Source organism: Pyrus communis, chromosome 16, assembly GCF_041283825.1.
Source record: "Pyrus communis isolate YQ-2024b chromosome 16, ASM4128382v1, whole genome shotgun sequence".
In the NCBI taxonomy this organism is placed as follows: Eukaryota; Viridiplantae; Streptophyta; class Magnoliopsida; order Rosales; family Rosaceae; genus Pyrus; species Pyrus communis.
In genome coordinates this window covers 30376022-30390167 of record NC_142580.1, presented here as the reverse complement: position 1 = coordinate 30390167, position 14146 = coordinate 30376022, and the positions used below count along the sequence as shown (strand labels likewise).

The following is a 14146-nucleotide window of genomic DNA, read 5'->3' as shown; positions in this document are numbered from 1 at the left end:
TCACGTTTCTTGCACCAAAATAAAGCCCTAAACTAGTAGAACACGACCATACACAATTTAAGGCCTAAAACTCACTAGATTATACCTGTGCAAATTCTCCAAAACCGGCCAACTTAGAACAGGACGATCCCGACGTCCAAATTCGTCCAACGAGCTACTCCGACGCTCCTTAGGACCTCACCAACACACCTACAAGCTTCAAATGTCCAAAAACTAAGTAAATTAATGTTGCATGAACAGTACTCAAATCGGAGTTTAAGAAATCGACGTGAAAACGTCGATGTTCTTACCTGAAAAGGGTATCACTGGACTCCTCACAGCCTCACCAACTCAATGGTGTCCTTGGTTCCCTCGATCTGTCCAGGTTTGAAGGATTGTGTGAGTGTCCGTACGTTTTTTTTTTTTTTGAAGAAGAAGAAGAATAGAGGACTCGGGGGGAGAGGGAGAGAGAGATTGACAGTGGGTGAGGGAGAGTGAGACAATGTGTGTGTGTGTGTGTGGCCCTAAGCTTGCCAACACCACACAAAACAACCAAAAACAATAATACGAAAACAATCTAGGGGTAAAAGGGTCATTTCATGTGCACGTTTCCGATATTTCCGGGACGGGATGTCACAAGAGTCATGTGCATTTAATGAGGGCAATTTTGTCTTTCTTGAGAAAAAAAAATTAGCATATTGTCTTGTGGATTTTTGAGATTATTTCTAGATCCACACCTAAATCTAAATAATCTACCTATATCATAAATCATTTTTAGCTACCTATTTTATATGTAATTTTTGCTTATAATATACATCTTCAAAATTAGTTACGTTCAATTTTATCTTAAGCATGCTTCTTTTATAAAAGAAGGAAACAAAGACAGAGCATTCACGGCTCTCACCGTTAAAGCCAGAGAAGGGGGGAGGCGATTGATTTCTTTATTTTTTTTCTTTTTTATTTTTTTTTCTTTTTTCTCTTTAAATAGAATAAACTAGGTCAGCGCTCTCACTTTTTCTCTCTCTAACTAGCACAGGGGAAGAACTCTCCCTAGTATTCATTATTATTTTTATTTAGACACGAAAACTGATTTAAGAACAGCAAGCAAAAGCAAGCAAACAGGTTTCTCTTTCTCTGTGTCCGACCGATTGGTTTTTTTTTTTTCTTTTTTTCTGTGTTTTTAATTTGGTTGTTAACAACAACAATAATAATATTTGGGGATGAGCAATTGTGCCTTTCTTATTAGCATCTATGTGTGTATTGGTTTAGGACAAATTTTGATTATTCTTAATTAGTTGGTCGGTAGAATTTGGTTGAATACTAAGAATTTATTGTTTTTTGTATTCCATCAACTAAGAATTTGATCTGGATTCTGGAGTTCAGTCTTACGAGTCCCCCATACACTGATTCTAATACTCTTCTCTTTTTTTCTGTTTCATTTTTTGAAACAGGGAAATGGGGAATGGGGAATCAACATATGATGATGCTTCTCAGGACGGCTCTGTGCATGAACCGCCTTCCTATGCAGGGACTTCAATGGGTTCTAATCATCCACCAAAGCGACAATCCACACACATAGCCGATAACTTTAACTCTTTGGATCAGGTTTAACCGCTGACTTCTTTTTTTTTCCCCTACAAGATTAGCATCCCAAGAATTCTTTTATCGGACCAGTATAAGCTTCTTTTTCACTTTTCCATTTAAAGTGTTTACATTTCAGTTTTGTCGGACCAGTATAAGCTTCTTTTTCACTTTTCCATTTAAAGTGTTTACATTTCAGTTTTGTCGGACCAGTATAAGCTTCTTTTTCACTTTTCACTATGGTAAGAAGAATGAAAGAACATTTATGATATGCCATTTTCAACAAAATTGTACAGATGACATTAAACTGCAAAAGATGTATGGCCGTCGTATCTTAACTGCCTTTTGCAAGTGCCATTAAGGTCAAATAATTTATCACTATCTGTTATTATTCGAGCAATCATGTTTAGTAACCAGAAGCATATATATTCCCAGGTTATTTCGGCATTGAGAGAAGCTGGCCTTGAATCATCAAATTTAATACTTGGTGTCGACTTCACAAAGAGCAATGAATGGACAGGTAATTTTCCTATTAGATCAGCTTCTTTACATGAGTTCCGGATGGAGATAAAAGTCACCTTTCAATGATTTGCAGGAAGATATTCATTCCATAGGAAAAGCCTTCACGCAATTGGTAGCACATCTAATCCTTACGAGCACGCGATCTCAATAATTGGCCGTACATTATCTCCATTTGATGAAGATAATCTAATACCTTGTTTTGGATTCGGCGAGGGTTAGTTTTGAACCACAACTTTACTTTGGTTGAAAGTACCTTGTGATTTTCCAGCTGAAAATCGTCTGATATTATCTTCTTGTGTAGCATCAACGCATGATCAATGCGTGTTCAGTTTCTATCCTGAGGGTCGATACTGTCATGGTTTCGAGGAAGCTCTTGCACGATATAGGGAGATTGTTCCCTTTCTAAAGTTGTCAGGTTCTTCAAAATTTCCTTATTGTTTATGCTATTTCCTTCTGCAAGGTGGCATAATTTATATTCCTTTATTGTGTGTATAGTTTTGTTTTTATTTTGGGGTCTGTCTCGTAGAGTTTCATTAGCTAAAATTCTCTCCCTCTCTCTCTCGCTCTCATGAATCCCATTGATTCTGGATCTTGACCTCTGTAGAAAATCTGGAGAAATCATCTAATGCTTTATTCATAAGAAATTGAATTAGTAGTTCAAGCAATCACAGGAACTTGCCAATACTTTGACAACTTTACTAAAATGTTAGTCAACTATACTACTCCTGCCAACAAGCTCACCCTCCAGCTCATAGATGGGGGGAGGTTACGTTCACTGCTGCTAAAGTGGCCTTTACTGTCACAAAGGTCCAAAAAGTTGCAGGCTATTGATCATTGCCTTTTATTTATTCTTCCTTAGTTTTAATTACGAATAATGATTTTCATGTATTAGGTTGACTAACTTACATCGTAATTTTGCTTAGCCAACAACAAAAAAGTGGATTACGGATCGGTTGTTTCTTAGATTGAATTTAAAGGTGCACAACTCCCTTGAAATTAACTAATTAAAAAAGGGGCCCGGAATATGCCAAGATCTAGCTAACTATAGTTCAAACCATGCCAGGTGTTTTGAGTATTTTGAAATTTTTTCACGTTCTTGTTAGAATGATCCTAACAACGTCTTGGCATGCTCGATTATCTGTTTATCTAGCTCTGTTCGGATCTTTAACCATTGTTGTAGCTCACCATATGTGATTATCTCCTTTAACAGCTGTGAACGAGATTGGTATTGTGTTAGTTCACTGATTATATTACTCTCTTGAGTCTTGCCATATTTCTTAGTTTGTGATGTCATTTGAGCTTCAAGTTTGTTAAATAATTCTGTTTATGCTGTCCTTTAGCTTTTTAGTGGATCCTTTTGGTACAAGATAATTACTGCCACACTATAGCTTTACTTGAGTACGATAGTAAGCCAGCTTGAGTCCATATACCTGATCATGATTGTCTGTTTATATCAATAGCTATAGTCACCTTAGGCTCAACTATTCTTATTCCAATGTGGTGCATACACTGGATGTGTTATTTTTGTTTACTTATTCTCAGGTCCGACCTCATTTGCCCCCATAATTGATGCGGCAATTGACATTGTTGAAAAAGGCAACGGGCAATACCACGTTCTTGTCATTATTGCAGATGGACAGGTTGATGAAACATGTTCGATGCATTTCTTTTTCTTCTGTATCGTAGGTTCATTTGCTTTTTCTATTTTATATTCTACTTATGGTTTGGGAATGCCTCTATTTTGACACAGGTTACTAGGAGCCCTGATACTCCTCCTGGAAGATTCAGTCCACAAGAACAAGCGACTATAAATTCCATTGTTGCCGCTAGGTAAAGAAACATATTCTTCATCTTGGGTTACGCCTGTTTTTCTTCTAGTGTTGACCACCAGAATCCTTCAACAGTCAATATTCTCTCTCAATTATCTTGGTTGGAGTTGGGGATGGACCATGGGATGCAATGCAGCAATTTGATGATTATATTCCACAGCGCTCATTTGACAACTTCCAGGTATTGAATAACGTCTGGCACCAAAATTGGATTTTGCTTTCCTTCTGTAGGTTGGACCCTGATCGTCCCTGTTTTAAACCCTTTTTTTTATTTTTTATTTTTTATTTTTATATATCAATGTTTGACATACCTGTGGCTTCTTAAGATGTGTTCTGATTTGTTGATAATTTAAAATGGATTCTGTCTACAAGTAATGAAACATAATTTTTTTTTTTTTTTATTGGGATTGCTCTATGAAGCATGGATAAAGGCATGAAATATGCTGTGATACAAGGACATATTGAAGTGGCTAATCTTGAAAACATTGACATGTTGAAGTGGCTAATCTTGAAAACATGGTTATTAATCATAGGACATGGGGTTAAATAAATATTTCAAATCAGGTATTTTTGTTGTGATATTTAGTAGTTAGTTGATATATCAACTTGCTTTTTTTTGTCCTTTTACTTCCATAAAATCGAAATCCTTAAAGATTCAGTTTAAGTTGATAATTAAAGTGTTACTAGTAAAAGTACATATTGCGACTGTATTTTCTTCTTCAAAAATAAAAAATAAAAAGGTATTGCGACTGTACCCCAGTAGTATTGGATTGGATTCTGCAATAACAAAATAAATTGAAAGTTCACTGAGGGAAACCAGACACCAGAAATTTATTGTTCTGCTACATACATAGTAAGTCAAGCAAACCTTCTTAGTACCAATTTTGAAGTGGATGAGATCGATAGAGTGGTCTTATTTGGAGAGCAGATGGTACATTATGTCAACCTCCTTACATGTTTTCCTCCTACAGTTCGTCAACTTCACCAAAATCATGTCAGAGAACACAAATGCATCAAAGAAGGAAGCAGCGTTTGCACTTGCTGCCCTCATGGAAATTCCATTTCAGTACAGAGCCACCCAAAGGCTTCATTTAGTCAGGTACGGACTTGGGTGTAAGTTTCTAGGAAATGCGTGATTTCAGTTCATGGATTTGCAGATGTTTGACTCTTTCTACTTAAAGCAGTCGCGAACCTGTAGCTGGTCCTCGTACAAGGGCACTTCCACCTCCACGTGAGGTGATGAATCATGATATTGCAGTTAATTCAATCCCACCCATGGTGAACATTCAGCAAGTCAAGCCCACAGCTCCTACAGCTCCTACAGCTCCTACAGCTCCCGAGGAACCGGTATTTCTTTCTCCTTCCCCTCATGTTTCTACTACTATTTCTAGCCCAAACGTTGGTTCAAGTGACCTTATAGTTTGAAACGTGTTCATGCTTAAGGTCTGTCCCATTTGCCTGACAAATCCAAAGGATATGGCTTTCGGATGTGGTCATACGGTAAGTGTTGCTATGGAAGCATTTTGAATTTATTGATGGAGTTTTTATTGTGCTTAATGTATAGTTGTATGTTATTAAAGTGAACGTTGCCTGCAATTATTTACTGTGTATTTTTTTGTCTTTTCTTTTTGTTGGTTTAAGACATGCAAGGATTGCGGGCTTAGTCTTGTATCGTGCCCTTTGTGTCGGGAACCCATATCAACACGCCTGAGACTATATACTTGAGAGTTGGGGATTGCTTGGTTTCTTTGATGGCTCAAAACTTATTAAGGTGCTGTTGCTGCTAATGAAAATCCCACCGCAGATATTGTATGTACTAATCTCTTGAGCTATTTGCATGATACATTACTTTGGAGTATCATATTTTGTAAGTAGCCTTTGTTTACCGCCAGCAAGCCGATTTCATTGGTTTTACTTTGTTGAACATATTTCCTGTGGCCACATATTTATGTATCATGTTACTATCCGGATTTGATTTGTGTTTTTTCTTGTCCAAAGCCCAATGTTTCTGTGGCAGAAATTATAGACGGCATATAGCGTAAGCATCAACGCATTGTCACGTAAGCTTTTGATTGAATTCATTGATTGATTAATTTCGAAAGATAGGACTTAGGAGATATATTCTATTAAGTGCTTTTTTTCCAGGTCATAAGTTATCTAAGGAAAGCTAATGAAGTCTAACGAAAGCCAGGGACTGAGCCATCTGACTGGATAACATGGTAGCTCATGCCACCGTCAGAAAGGTTGGAAGAGAGTGATTCGATCCGTCTGGAAGGCACCTTGTCGACTACCCCCGTGTAGGTTTCCATCCAGAGGAAATCGGCGGCTAAAAGATAAGATAGAAGACCAAGAAACATTGAGAATGAAAAAAAATAGGGTAAATTACACAGAACTACCTCAATTATTAGGTCATTAACAGTTTCATACCTCGTCTTTAAAAAGTTTCATTGTCATACCGTATCTACGAATTTGTTGCAATGTCATCCGTCAATTTGTCTGTTAATTCTCTGTTAAATGCTAGCGTGTCTTAAGCGGGAACCACTCTTTATTAAAAAAAAATTAAATATTAAAAAAAAAAATTTAAACGGGGGACCCACTCGTCCTCCACTATCCCTCCTCTCTTCCCCATATCCACGCCGATGAGGAACACAACATCAACAATCCACCCAAACAGTCCCTTAAACCCACTAATCCATCCAAATAGTCCGTTAAACCCGACCATCGCCTCCCCTAACTTGCAACTCACCTCTACCAGCACATCCAGGTCCCGAGAGTGTCACAGCCAGCACAATCGCCCTTGCCTGCTTCGTCGGGTTGTCACTCTTGAACATGCCCGACTCGACAAACACCTCGTCTAGGTTCGGGTTGACGTCCTCGTTGCGCACATCCGGGTGCAGATTAACGGAGGGGAAGGGGGATTTATGGGTGAGATGGAGGGAGGTGGAGATGGAGGAAGAGAGGGTGACGGTGGGGTGGTGAAGGAAGGTTGGGGGTGTTTGGGGGGGGGGGGGGGCACGAGTGGATGAGGAAGAATAGAAAAAGAAGAAGAAGAAGAGAAGGAGGGGGTGGGTCGAGGGGAGAAATGTTGGCGTGGGTCGGGAAGGGGTCGGGGGAGGAGAAGGTGGTGGCGGGTGGAGATGTTGGCATGGGTGGGGAAGGGGTCTGGGATTGCAGGGAAGGGATTTGGGTTTTGGGTGGGATAAGGGGGGCGGGGGAAGAAAGGGTGAGGGAAGGGGGTGGGTCCCCATGCCAAACAAAAAATGATTTTATTTTATTTTTTAATTTTTAAATATTTAATTAATTAATTTTTTAATAGAAAATGGATCCCGTCACTTGCCACGTCAGCATTTTAACGGAGAAATTGACAGACAACTAACGGAAGGTATGAAATTGTAACAAATTTGTAAATGAGGTATGACATTGAAACTTTTTAAAGACGAGGTATGAAACTGTTAATGACCAATAGTTGAGGTAGTTCTGTGTAATTTACTCAAAAAAAATAAGTCTGTTATTCTTATACGATAAGAGAGATGCCCCAATTTGATGAGTTTTGAGTGAATATGGGGGCTTGGGGTTGCGCGACAAACATTTATGCTATTTAAAATTGTGGCAACTGACGATTGGCATGCGAAACCGTTGATTTATTTTATGTGGTGATTTGATTATTTGATATTTAGGCGTGTTTTTCTTTGTACATTAATTGGCGGTAAGAAGAAAACAAAAAAACTATACTATATACATGAGGTTAGGATAGGATTGTCATGTTTTGCTTTGTATATAATGGAGGATATGATTACTTATGTTTTGCTCGCAGTATCTCGATTGCTGTTCATGAAGACTTCATCCATCCCAACACATTTTATTTTAGTCACCTCTCCCTTCTCTAAAATTGGATGGATTGGAGGATAGCTGTTAATGAAGATTTCATCCCTAAACATTTTATTTTAGTCACCTCTCCCTTTTCTAAAATTGGATGGAATGGAGATAGGATAGGAAACGAATTTCACATAAGCGTAGAGTTATTCGGGTGTGCCTAGCTACAACCATGAAAATGGTTACCACATATGCACAGGATTCCATCTATTATCGTTTTCATCATATGAATAAGCTCAGTCTCATTTTTTTTTTTTTTTTTGGCAAAAAGCTCAGTCTCGTTTAATGTCATTTTTGTCAAATGTCATCACAATCTTAATATTCATCGGCACATTTACAAAAAAAATTACGCTACTCGTTGGTATGTCAATAATATTTGGTAGATATAATTAATTTAGTGTCCAACTGTCAAAATTTAATATCAATACGACTCGACAATATAACATCATTCAAATGACGTAAATATTCGGCATTAAGTTCTTTGTTTGCGTCGTTCTGTGTATTGTGGCGAATTATATGTTTTGTATGCCTATTTAACTGAACGGCCCCTATACATTGCGCAACTATACTTGGCATCAAAACCCCCCACACCCATTTCTGGCATCACTGTTACGGACAGTGTACGTAGGGTCCAATTTTCCCAATAGGATCCTCTTCGGATCCTGGAGATCCTAGGTATCCGTGAATCGTGTTCGTTCATTGTATATTGTGCAGTTAGTTTTTATCAAGTACTGTTTATATTTAATTTAAAATTAAAATTTTTAAAATTTTTTTTCACCGTACAATATACGATACACAGATACAACTTACAAATTTTTGAAATCCTAGCAAAGAAGATCCGGCGATGTTGCGGATTCTTTTCCCAATTTTCATTTCGACATTTCTGAGCGCAGTAGCAGGTTGGCAAAATAAGAATAAAATAAAAAGAATTATAATTAAGCAGCAGCTCTAACTTCAATGGCGTTCATCTCTTTCCGTCATGCCATTCTTGTCTTGTAATTCCCTCATTGTCTTATCCCGGTTCAAGGCCAGGCTTTCACGGTTCGCCTTCCTTGTCTCATTGTAAACTGAAACGCACCGTATTGTTTTTATTAATATTATTAATTATTATTTTGTGGGCATATATTATAAAATAAAAAAAGAAAACAGAAAAGAAAAGATGAGCGGTGTGAATTATCAAGGACACGCAGGCAGTCTCAGTCGTCTTTCTCTTTCCCTATCACTTCACTTGGATCTTTGCTTTCCCTTTCGCTTTTGTCTTTCCCTGTCTTTGATCTGCACTGCAATTCTCCCCTTTTCTTCCATTTTCCATGTACAATTCTACATCCTTGGAATGGCAAGGGGAATGTCAATGAGAATGGGAATGGGATCGCATCCTTGATTGATTACTTTAGATTTCATCGTTTTAGCCTGTCCAATTTTAAAGCGACAAGAAATTGGTGACTTTAGAGTGAGAGTGAGAGTGAAACAAACGGAAGCGGTGGTGTTGGGTGGTGGGTGGTGCCTGGTGGCAGTCACCGGCGTCTGCTGCTCCTGGTTTGCTGGCAAAAGGAATGCTGGAGTAGCGAGAGTAGTGAGCTTGTGGTTGAAGGAGCTCAAAACACACTGCTCTAATGGGCTCCGAGCAGAATAGATTCCCTCAGCAGGAGCGGGTAATGCTTCTCTCTCTCTCCCTCCCTCCCCCTTTACCTCTTTCTCTCTCTAGACTCCATGTTGTTACTCTGCTCTTTGATTAAGAGAGAATAGATATATAGTGTGTTGCTGGTAATGGGTGAGTGAGGGGAGGAGAGGAGAGTGTTACTGTCAGATCTGGGGCCATTTTTGCAATGTTTGGGTTTTGTTTCGTGGGTTTCAGTCAGATCTGGGGATGACGTGACTTGATTTGCATCGTGTGGACAGATCTGCTTCAGTAAAATATAATTCAGGGTGGGCATGTTTCTTGCTCGCCGATCACTTTCCAGTTACAACATCATACCCAATTTTATCTAGCTGCGTCTTTGTCATTATCTCTCATATGATGCTACTGCGTCCTCCCAATTTCTGATTGTTGATTAATTTATCTGACTGCTGTCATTCATCAATTTCTAAATAATTTTGCCAATAAATTGTTGCTTGGATCACAATCTATCGAATGCATTATACTCCCCTTTGGGCCTTACATTTGATTTTCCTTATGCATTTATATGTTGGTTGCTTTGTGTAGTTAAACAGAACGGATGCATAACATCCAGAATGGTTTCTGAGTTTGCTTTGAGATCAATTTCCAATCTAACCGATAATGCCCATTTGTATCGACAGAGAAAGAGATGGGGAGGATGTTGGGGTGCATTCTCTTGCTTTCCCTCACAAAAAGGAGGAAAGCGCATAGTGCCTGCAACTCGCATTCCTGAAGGCAATGCATCAGCAAATCAGCCAAATGGACCCCAAACAGTTGGGCTTGCCAACCAAACAACGTCGCTAGCTCCTTCTCTTCTAGCTCCGCCTTCTTCTCCAGCATCATTTACAAATTCAGCCCTTCCTTCAACAGCGCAGTCTCCTAGTTGTTTCTTGTCTGCCAACTCACCTGGAGGTCCTTCATCCACCATGTATGCCACCGGGCCATATGCCAACGAAACACAACTTGTCTCTCCTCCTGTTTTCTCAACCTTCACAACTGAGCCGTCCACAGCCCCTCTCACTCCCCCACCAGAGTTGGCTCACTTAACTACTCCATCTTCCCCAGATGTACCGTATGCTCATTTCCTCTCATCTTCAGTAGACCTTAAAAGTACTGAGAAGACCAATTACATTGCTGCAAATGATCTTCATTCAACATATTCCCTCTATCCTGGAAGTCCTGCTAATAGTCTCAGATCACCAATTTTAAGGGCATCAAACAATTGCTCATCGTCATCTTTTCCTGAGCGTGATTTCCCCTCACATTGGGATCCATCAGCTTCTCCCCAAAATGGCACCTATCCAAGGCGTGGTTCTGCAAGGATGTTTGGACATGACCCAGTTGGAGCCTCTGTGTCATCTCAAGACTCAAATTTCTTTTGTCCTGCTACATTTGCACAGTTTTATCTGGATAATCCACCATTTCCTCTTGTTGCTGGAAGGTTAAGTGTGTCCAAGGATTCAGATGTTTACACTACTGGTGGGAATGGAAGTCAGAGCAGACACAGTAGAAGCCCCAAGCAAGATGTGGAAGAAATAGAAGCGTATAGAGCATCCTTTGGGTTTAGTGCTGATGAAATTATCACCACAACACAATATGTGGAGATTTCTGATGTAATGGAGGACTCGTTTACCATGACACCTTTCCCCTCGCATAAATTGCCTTCCGAAGAAAGTATGGAACCGACATCTGTCAATGAAGGACTAAAAGGACATAAGACAAAAACAAACTTGCAGAGTCAGGATAGTCTTAAATCAGAACCAGATCTTGATGACGGTGGACATTGTGACTTGGCCATATCGTGTACTGGATCCGAAGGTGAACTGTCATAACTTTATCTAAATTTCTCTATTTTTCATTAGTTTTTGAAAATCATAACAGGTATTAAGTAAAAAATAAATTAATTAATAAAGTTCTCAATTTAGAAAAGTCATTGTTCGACTGCTGGAGCAGCTTCTTGAACCTTACTTATTCACAAGCCTCTGATTTATCCGTGTTTTCTTAGCAACCTAATGAAGTACTAATCTCATTAAAATGTATTCTAGTACATCTCTGACAGCTTCATTCATGCACATTTAATTAAGTCTTCTTCATCGATTGATTTCATTTTCGCCAAAAGAACTGGAATTTATCAGTCAGTGCCTTTCACGCTGGTTTATCGAAATTTTAGAGGCAAGGCAACTAACATTTACACTCTTCATTTTGCAAATTTCTCCAATAACGGCTTTTGCTGTCATGTGTGCTTTTAAAATGGAAGAAAATTGTCAAGGGCAGACAGAGAAAAGTAATCAGGGAGAGTTCTGTGGGATGAATGAGTGTTTCATCTTACTTGAAGTCTCTCTTTCCCCTTTCTTCCCCATCTGGTTCCGCCTTTATTGTTAGATAGTAATGTTCCTTTCTTGTATGACTCAGATCACAAATCATGGAGGCAGTCTAGTGACGTCTCTCGATCAGGTACACGTGGAATTCGTATTGTGGCCGATGAAGAGGACATTTTTTCAAAGATGGGGTCGTCTAAATTGAGCAGAAAGTATCAGATGGGTCAATCTAGCTCAGATGCAGAAATTGATTATAGAAGGGGGAGAAGCTTACGGGAGAGAAAATGAGAATTTGCGCGGAATGACTAAGAGTAAGCAATAAAGCATTATTAGTTGTTTCACATGTGTATGAATTTGATGCTGTGTTTTTGCTTACGCTTCTGTGTGGTGTTGTGTGATAGGTGGAATGATCTAACCGATGATGTAACCTGTTCTTTCAGTGGTTTGTGATCGGTCTCTGTGATTGATGAATGCTGTTGCTGTAGGTGAATGAAACAACTGGTATATGTGTTTTTGGTGAAATGTGGTTAGATATATATATATTATATTCTTGGAACGTGTATTGCAACATCAGTTTAGCTATTGTTCAGGCAGTATTTTCTGTACCATTTCGATGTGGCGTGGTCAGATAATGGGAGATAAAGGGTTTTCGCTTTGAGTAGTGTGTTTTTTTCCTTGCCCAAGGTCCAAAAACAGAGAAAACTTGCTTAAAGCAGGATAAGTAAACTAGCAAGATTATCAGCTATATAGTTGTTTCCCGTGTAGATATGCATCAAAGACGATTCCAATTTTTTATCTGAGTGTAAGTGTTGATTATGCAGTGTTGATTCTATGCCTGTACTGTTTGTCTGGCTCGAGGTAGGATCATTTTCTATGCAATTAATAACAATTTTGTAAACCAGTTTGTTCCTCCTGATTGGTGTCCTGATTCCTGAAGGGTATGAATTGGAAAATGAATTTTGAAGGAGCTTATGATTCTAGTAGAGGTATTGGTGGTCTGAGTCTATTAATTAGTTAGCTAGGGACCTAGGGACTTAGGGGACTTAGGGACATAGGGACTTTGGGACTTTGGGACTTCGGGACTAGGAAATTAGGGACTTGGGACTTAGGGATGTAAACAATTTCAAACAACCTAGTAAGATGTCCTCTCGTTTGTGTGCAGCCAAACAATTGATGATTTATTATGTGCTTCCATGTCATCAAGAATGACTCCTGGCTAACAACATCGTTCATGTCTAGGCCATGATTGCAGGGATGGCTATCCCCGCTAGATCTTGTCCCTTTTGGGCTAAGCTCATTTGCCTGCGAGATTCTTCTTTGGGCTTTGCATAGCCAACTGACCCTTTCTGCTCTGCTCAGTTCGGCTTAGTGCATTGTTTTACATGAGTCCATCACGTGAGTTCTTGTGTGAGCGCTGGCCTGCGGAGGTGTCACCTCCGCCGGGCGTGATTTACACAGACATTTCCTTAACACTAACTCTCATTCCGCGTGACAGTTAAATGCTGGTTAAACCCTAAAGATATTTATGTCGTCTTGACTTGCTTGAGTACATGTAGCCTCCCCTCTGGAAAGCCAGGGAAATTTGGTTACCGCATTAACTTATTTTTTTAGGCAGCATGGCGATGGATAAATTTCATCTCTTTAAGACGGAAATATTATATTAGAAAAAAAATTAATTCTTTTGATCTTCTGTCCCTACAAACAAAAACAATGCATTGAAATGACACATGAATTCATTGTTAACATTTTTTTTGCTAAAATCAAACACTAATCATTAATGTTTTATGTGTTCTGATTTGACTTGTCAAAATACCAAGGTCAAATAGGTTTAGTTTTTCACACAGGATGTTCCCCGTATAAATTGGGAAGTGTGTTTTTCTTTGAGTTAACACAATGCCGTTTTCGACCCTTAAATAATATATAGATTGTAATTTGGACTCATCAGTGTGGCTTCCCACAAATTCTAGGGCCGAGCAAGCAAGGTGCTCGGTATGCATTGTCTCAAGGAAACATGCAACTGGACCTGAACAAATGTTACTTTGTCACCACGTATCGACTAAAGAATAGAAGGGGCAGCTAGCAAATCATGTCTACATACTTGGTGCATCAAGTGCGAGAGCAGTGAAAGACTCGAGCTGGAGACTTGGGGCTCGCAAATGGCCTATATAAGGAGGATGTGTACTTTTGATAAGTCGGAGAGAAAAGGGACTAGATTAATCTGAGCGCTATTTGTAACCTTTATGCAATATATATAAGTTCCATAGTGGATGTAGCCCTATATTTAGGGGTGAACCACTTAAATTTTGTTTGTTCAATTCTTACTCCTAAGCCCACCAAGGGGCTAAGCATACTAGTCCATGTTAACCTCCTATTTTCTAGCTTTCACA

At 39.2% G+C, this 14146-nt stretch overlaps 2 protein-coding genes and 1 long non-coding RNA gene across 4 annotated transcripts; all 3 read left to right on the top strand.

Annotated features, from left to right (window-relative positions):
• The first annotated feature begins 868 nt into the window (after positions 1-868).
• RGLG3 (Copine (Calcium-dependent phospholipid-binding protein) family) lies at positions 869-5881 on the top strand. Its single transcript, XM_068470545.2, has 12 exons — positions 869-1101; positions 1431-1584; positions 1996-2080; positions 2156-2296; positions 2384-2497; positions 3625-3722; positions 3833-3912; positions 3987-4092; positions 4883-5010; positions 5096-5258; positions 5355-5411; positions 5553-5881. Exons 2-12 carry the CDS (start codon positions 1435-1437, stop codon positions 5634-5636), a joined length of 1206 nt encoding a protein of 401 aa, XP_068326646.1. The 5' UTR covers positions 869-1101; positions 1431-1434; the 3' UTR covers positions 5637-5881.
• Positions 5882-5893: 12 nt separating this feature from the next.
• Positions 5894-6414, top strand: LOC148690265 (uncharacterized). Its single transcript, XR_015957873.1, has 2 exons — positions 5894-5971; positions 6103-6414. It is a non-coding gene; the product is annotated as an uncharacterized LOC148690265 (long non-coding RNA).
• A 2492-nt stretch (positions 6415-8906) lies between these two features.
• LOC137731384 (uncharacterized protein At1g76660) lies at positions 8907-12504 on the top strand. 2 transcript variants are annotated; one of them, XM_068470495.2, is made up of 4 exons: positions 8907-9436; positions 10083-11259; positions 11854-12070; positions 12161-12504. In XM_068470495.2, exons 1-3 carry the CDS (start codon positions 9398-9400, stop codon positions 12045-12047), a joined length of 1410 nt encoding a protein of 469 aa, XP_068326596.1. In that variant the 5' UTR covers positions 8907-9397; the 3' UTR covers positions 12048-12070; positions 12161-12504. The 2 variants fall into 2 exon arrangements, with proteins under 2 accessions (XP_068326596.1, XP_068326595.1); XM_068470494.2 differs by having other exon boundaries at positions 8933-9436; positions 9988-11259.
• The last annotated feature ends 1642 nt before the right edge of the window (positions 12505-14146 follow it).

What these genes read in the sequence shown, in the direction of transcription:
- RGLG3 (XM_068470545.2), top strand. Translation starts at nt 1,435, where the DNA reads ATGGGGAATGGGGAATCAACATATGATGATGCTTCTCAGGACGGCTCT. An exon ending in AAAGAGCAATGAATGGACAG is followed by an intron (nt 2,081 to 2,155) that starts GTAATTTTCCTA and finishes AATGATTTGCAG; the next exon opens with GAAGATATTCATTCCATAGG. An exon ending in CTTTCGGATGTGGTCATACG is followed by an intron (nt 5,412 to 5,552) that starts GTAAGTGTTGCT and finishes TGTTGGTTTAAG; the next exon opens with ACATGCAAGGATTGCGGGCT.
- LOC137731384 (XM_068470494.2), top strand. Translation starts at nt 10,017, where the DNA reads ATGGTTTCTGAGTTTGCTTTGAGATCAATTTCCAATCTAACCGATAAT. An exon ending in ATCGTGTACTGGATCCGAAG is followed by an intron (nt 11,260 to 11,853) that starts GTGAACTGTCAT and finishes TGTATGACTCAG; the next exon opens with ATCACAAATCATGGAGGCAG.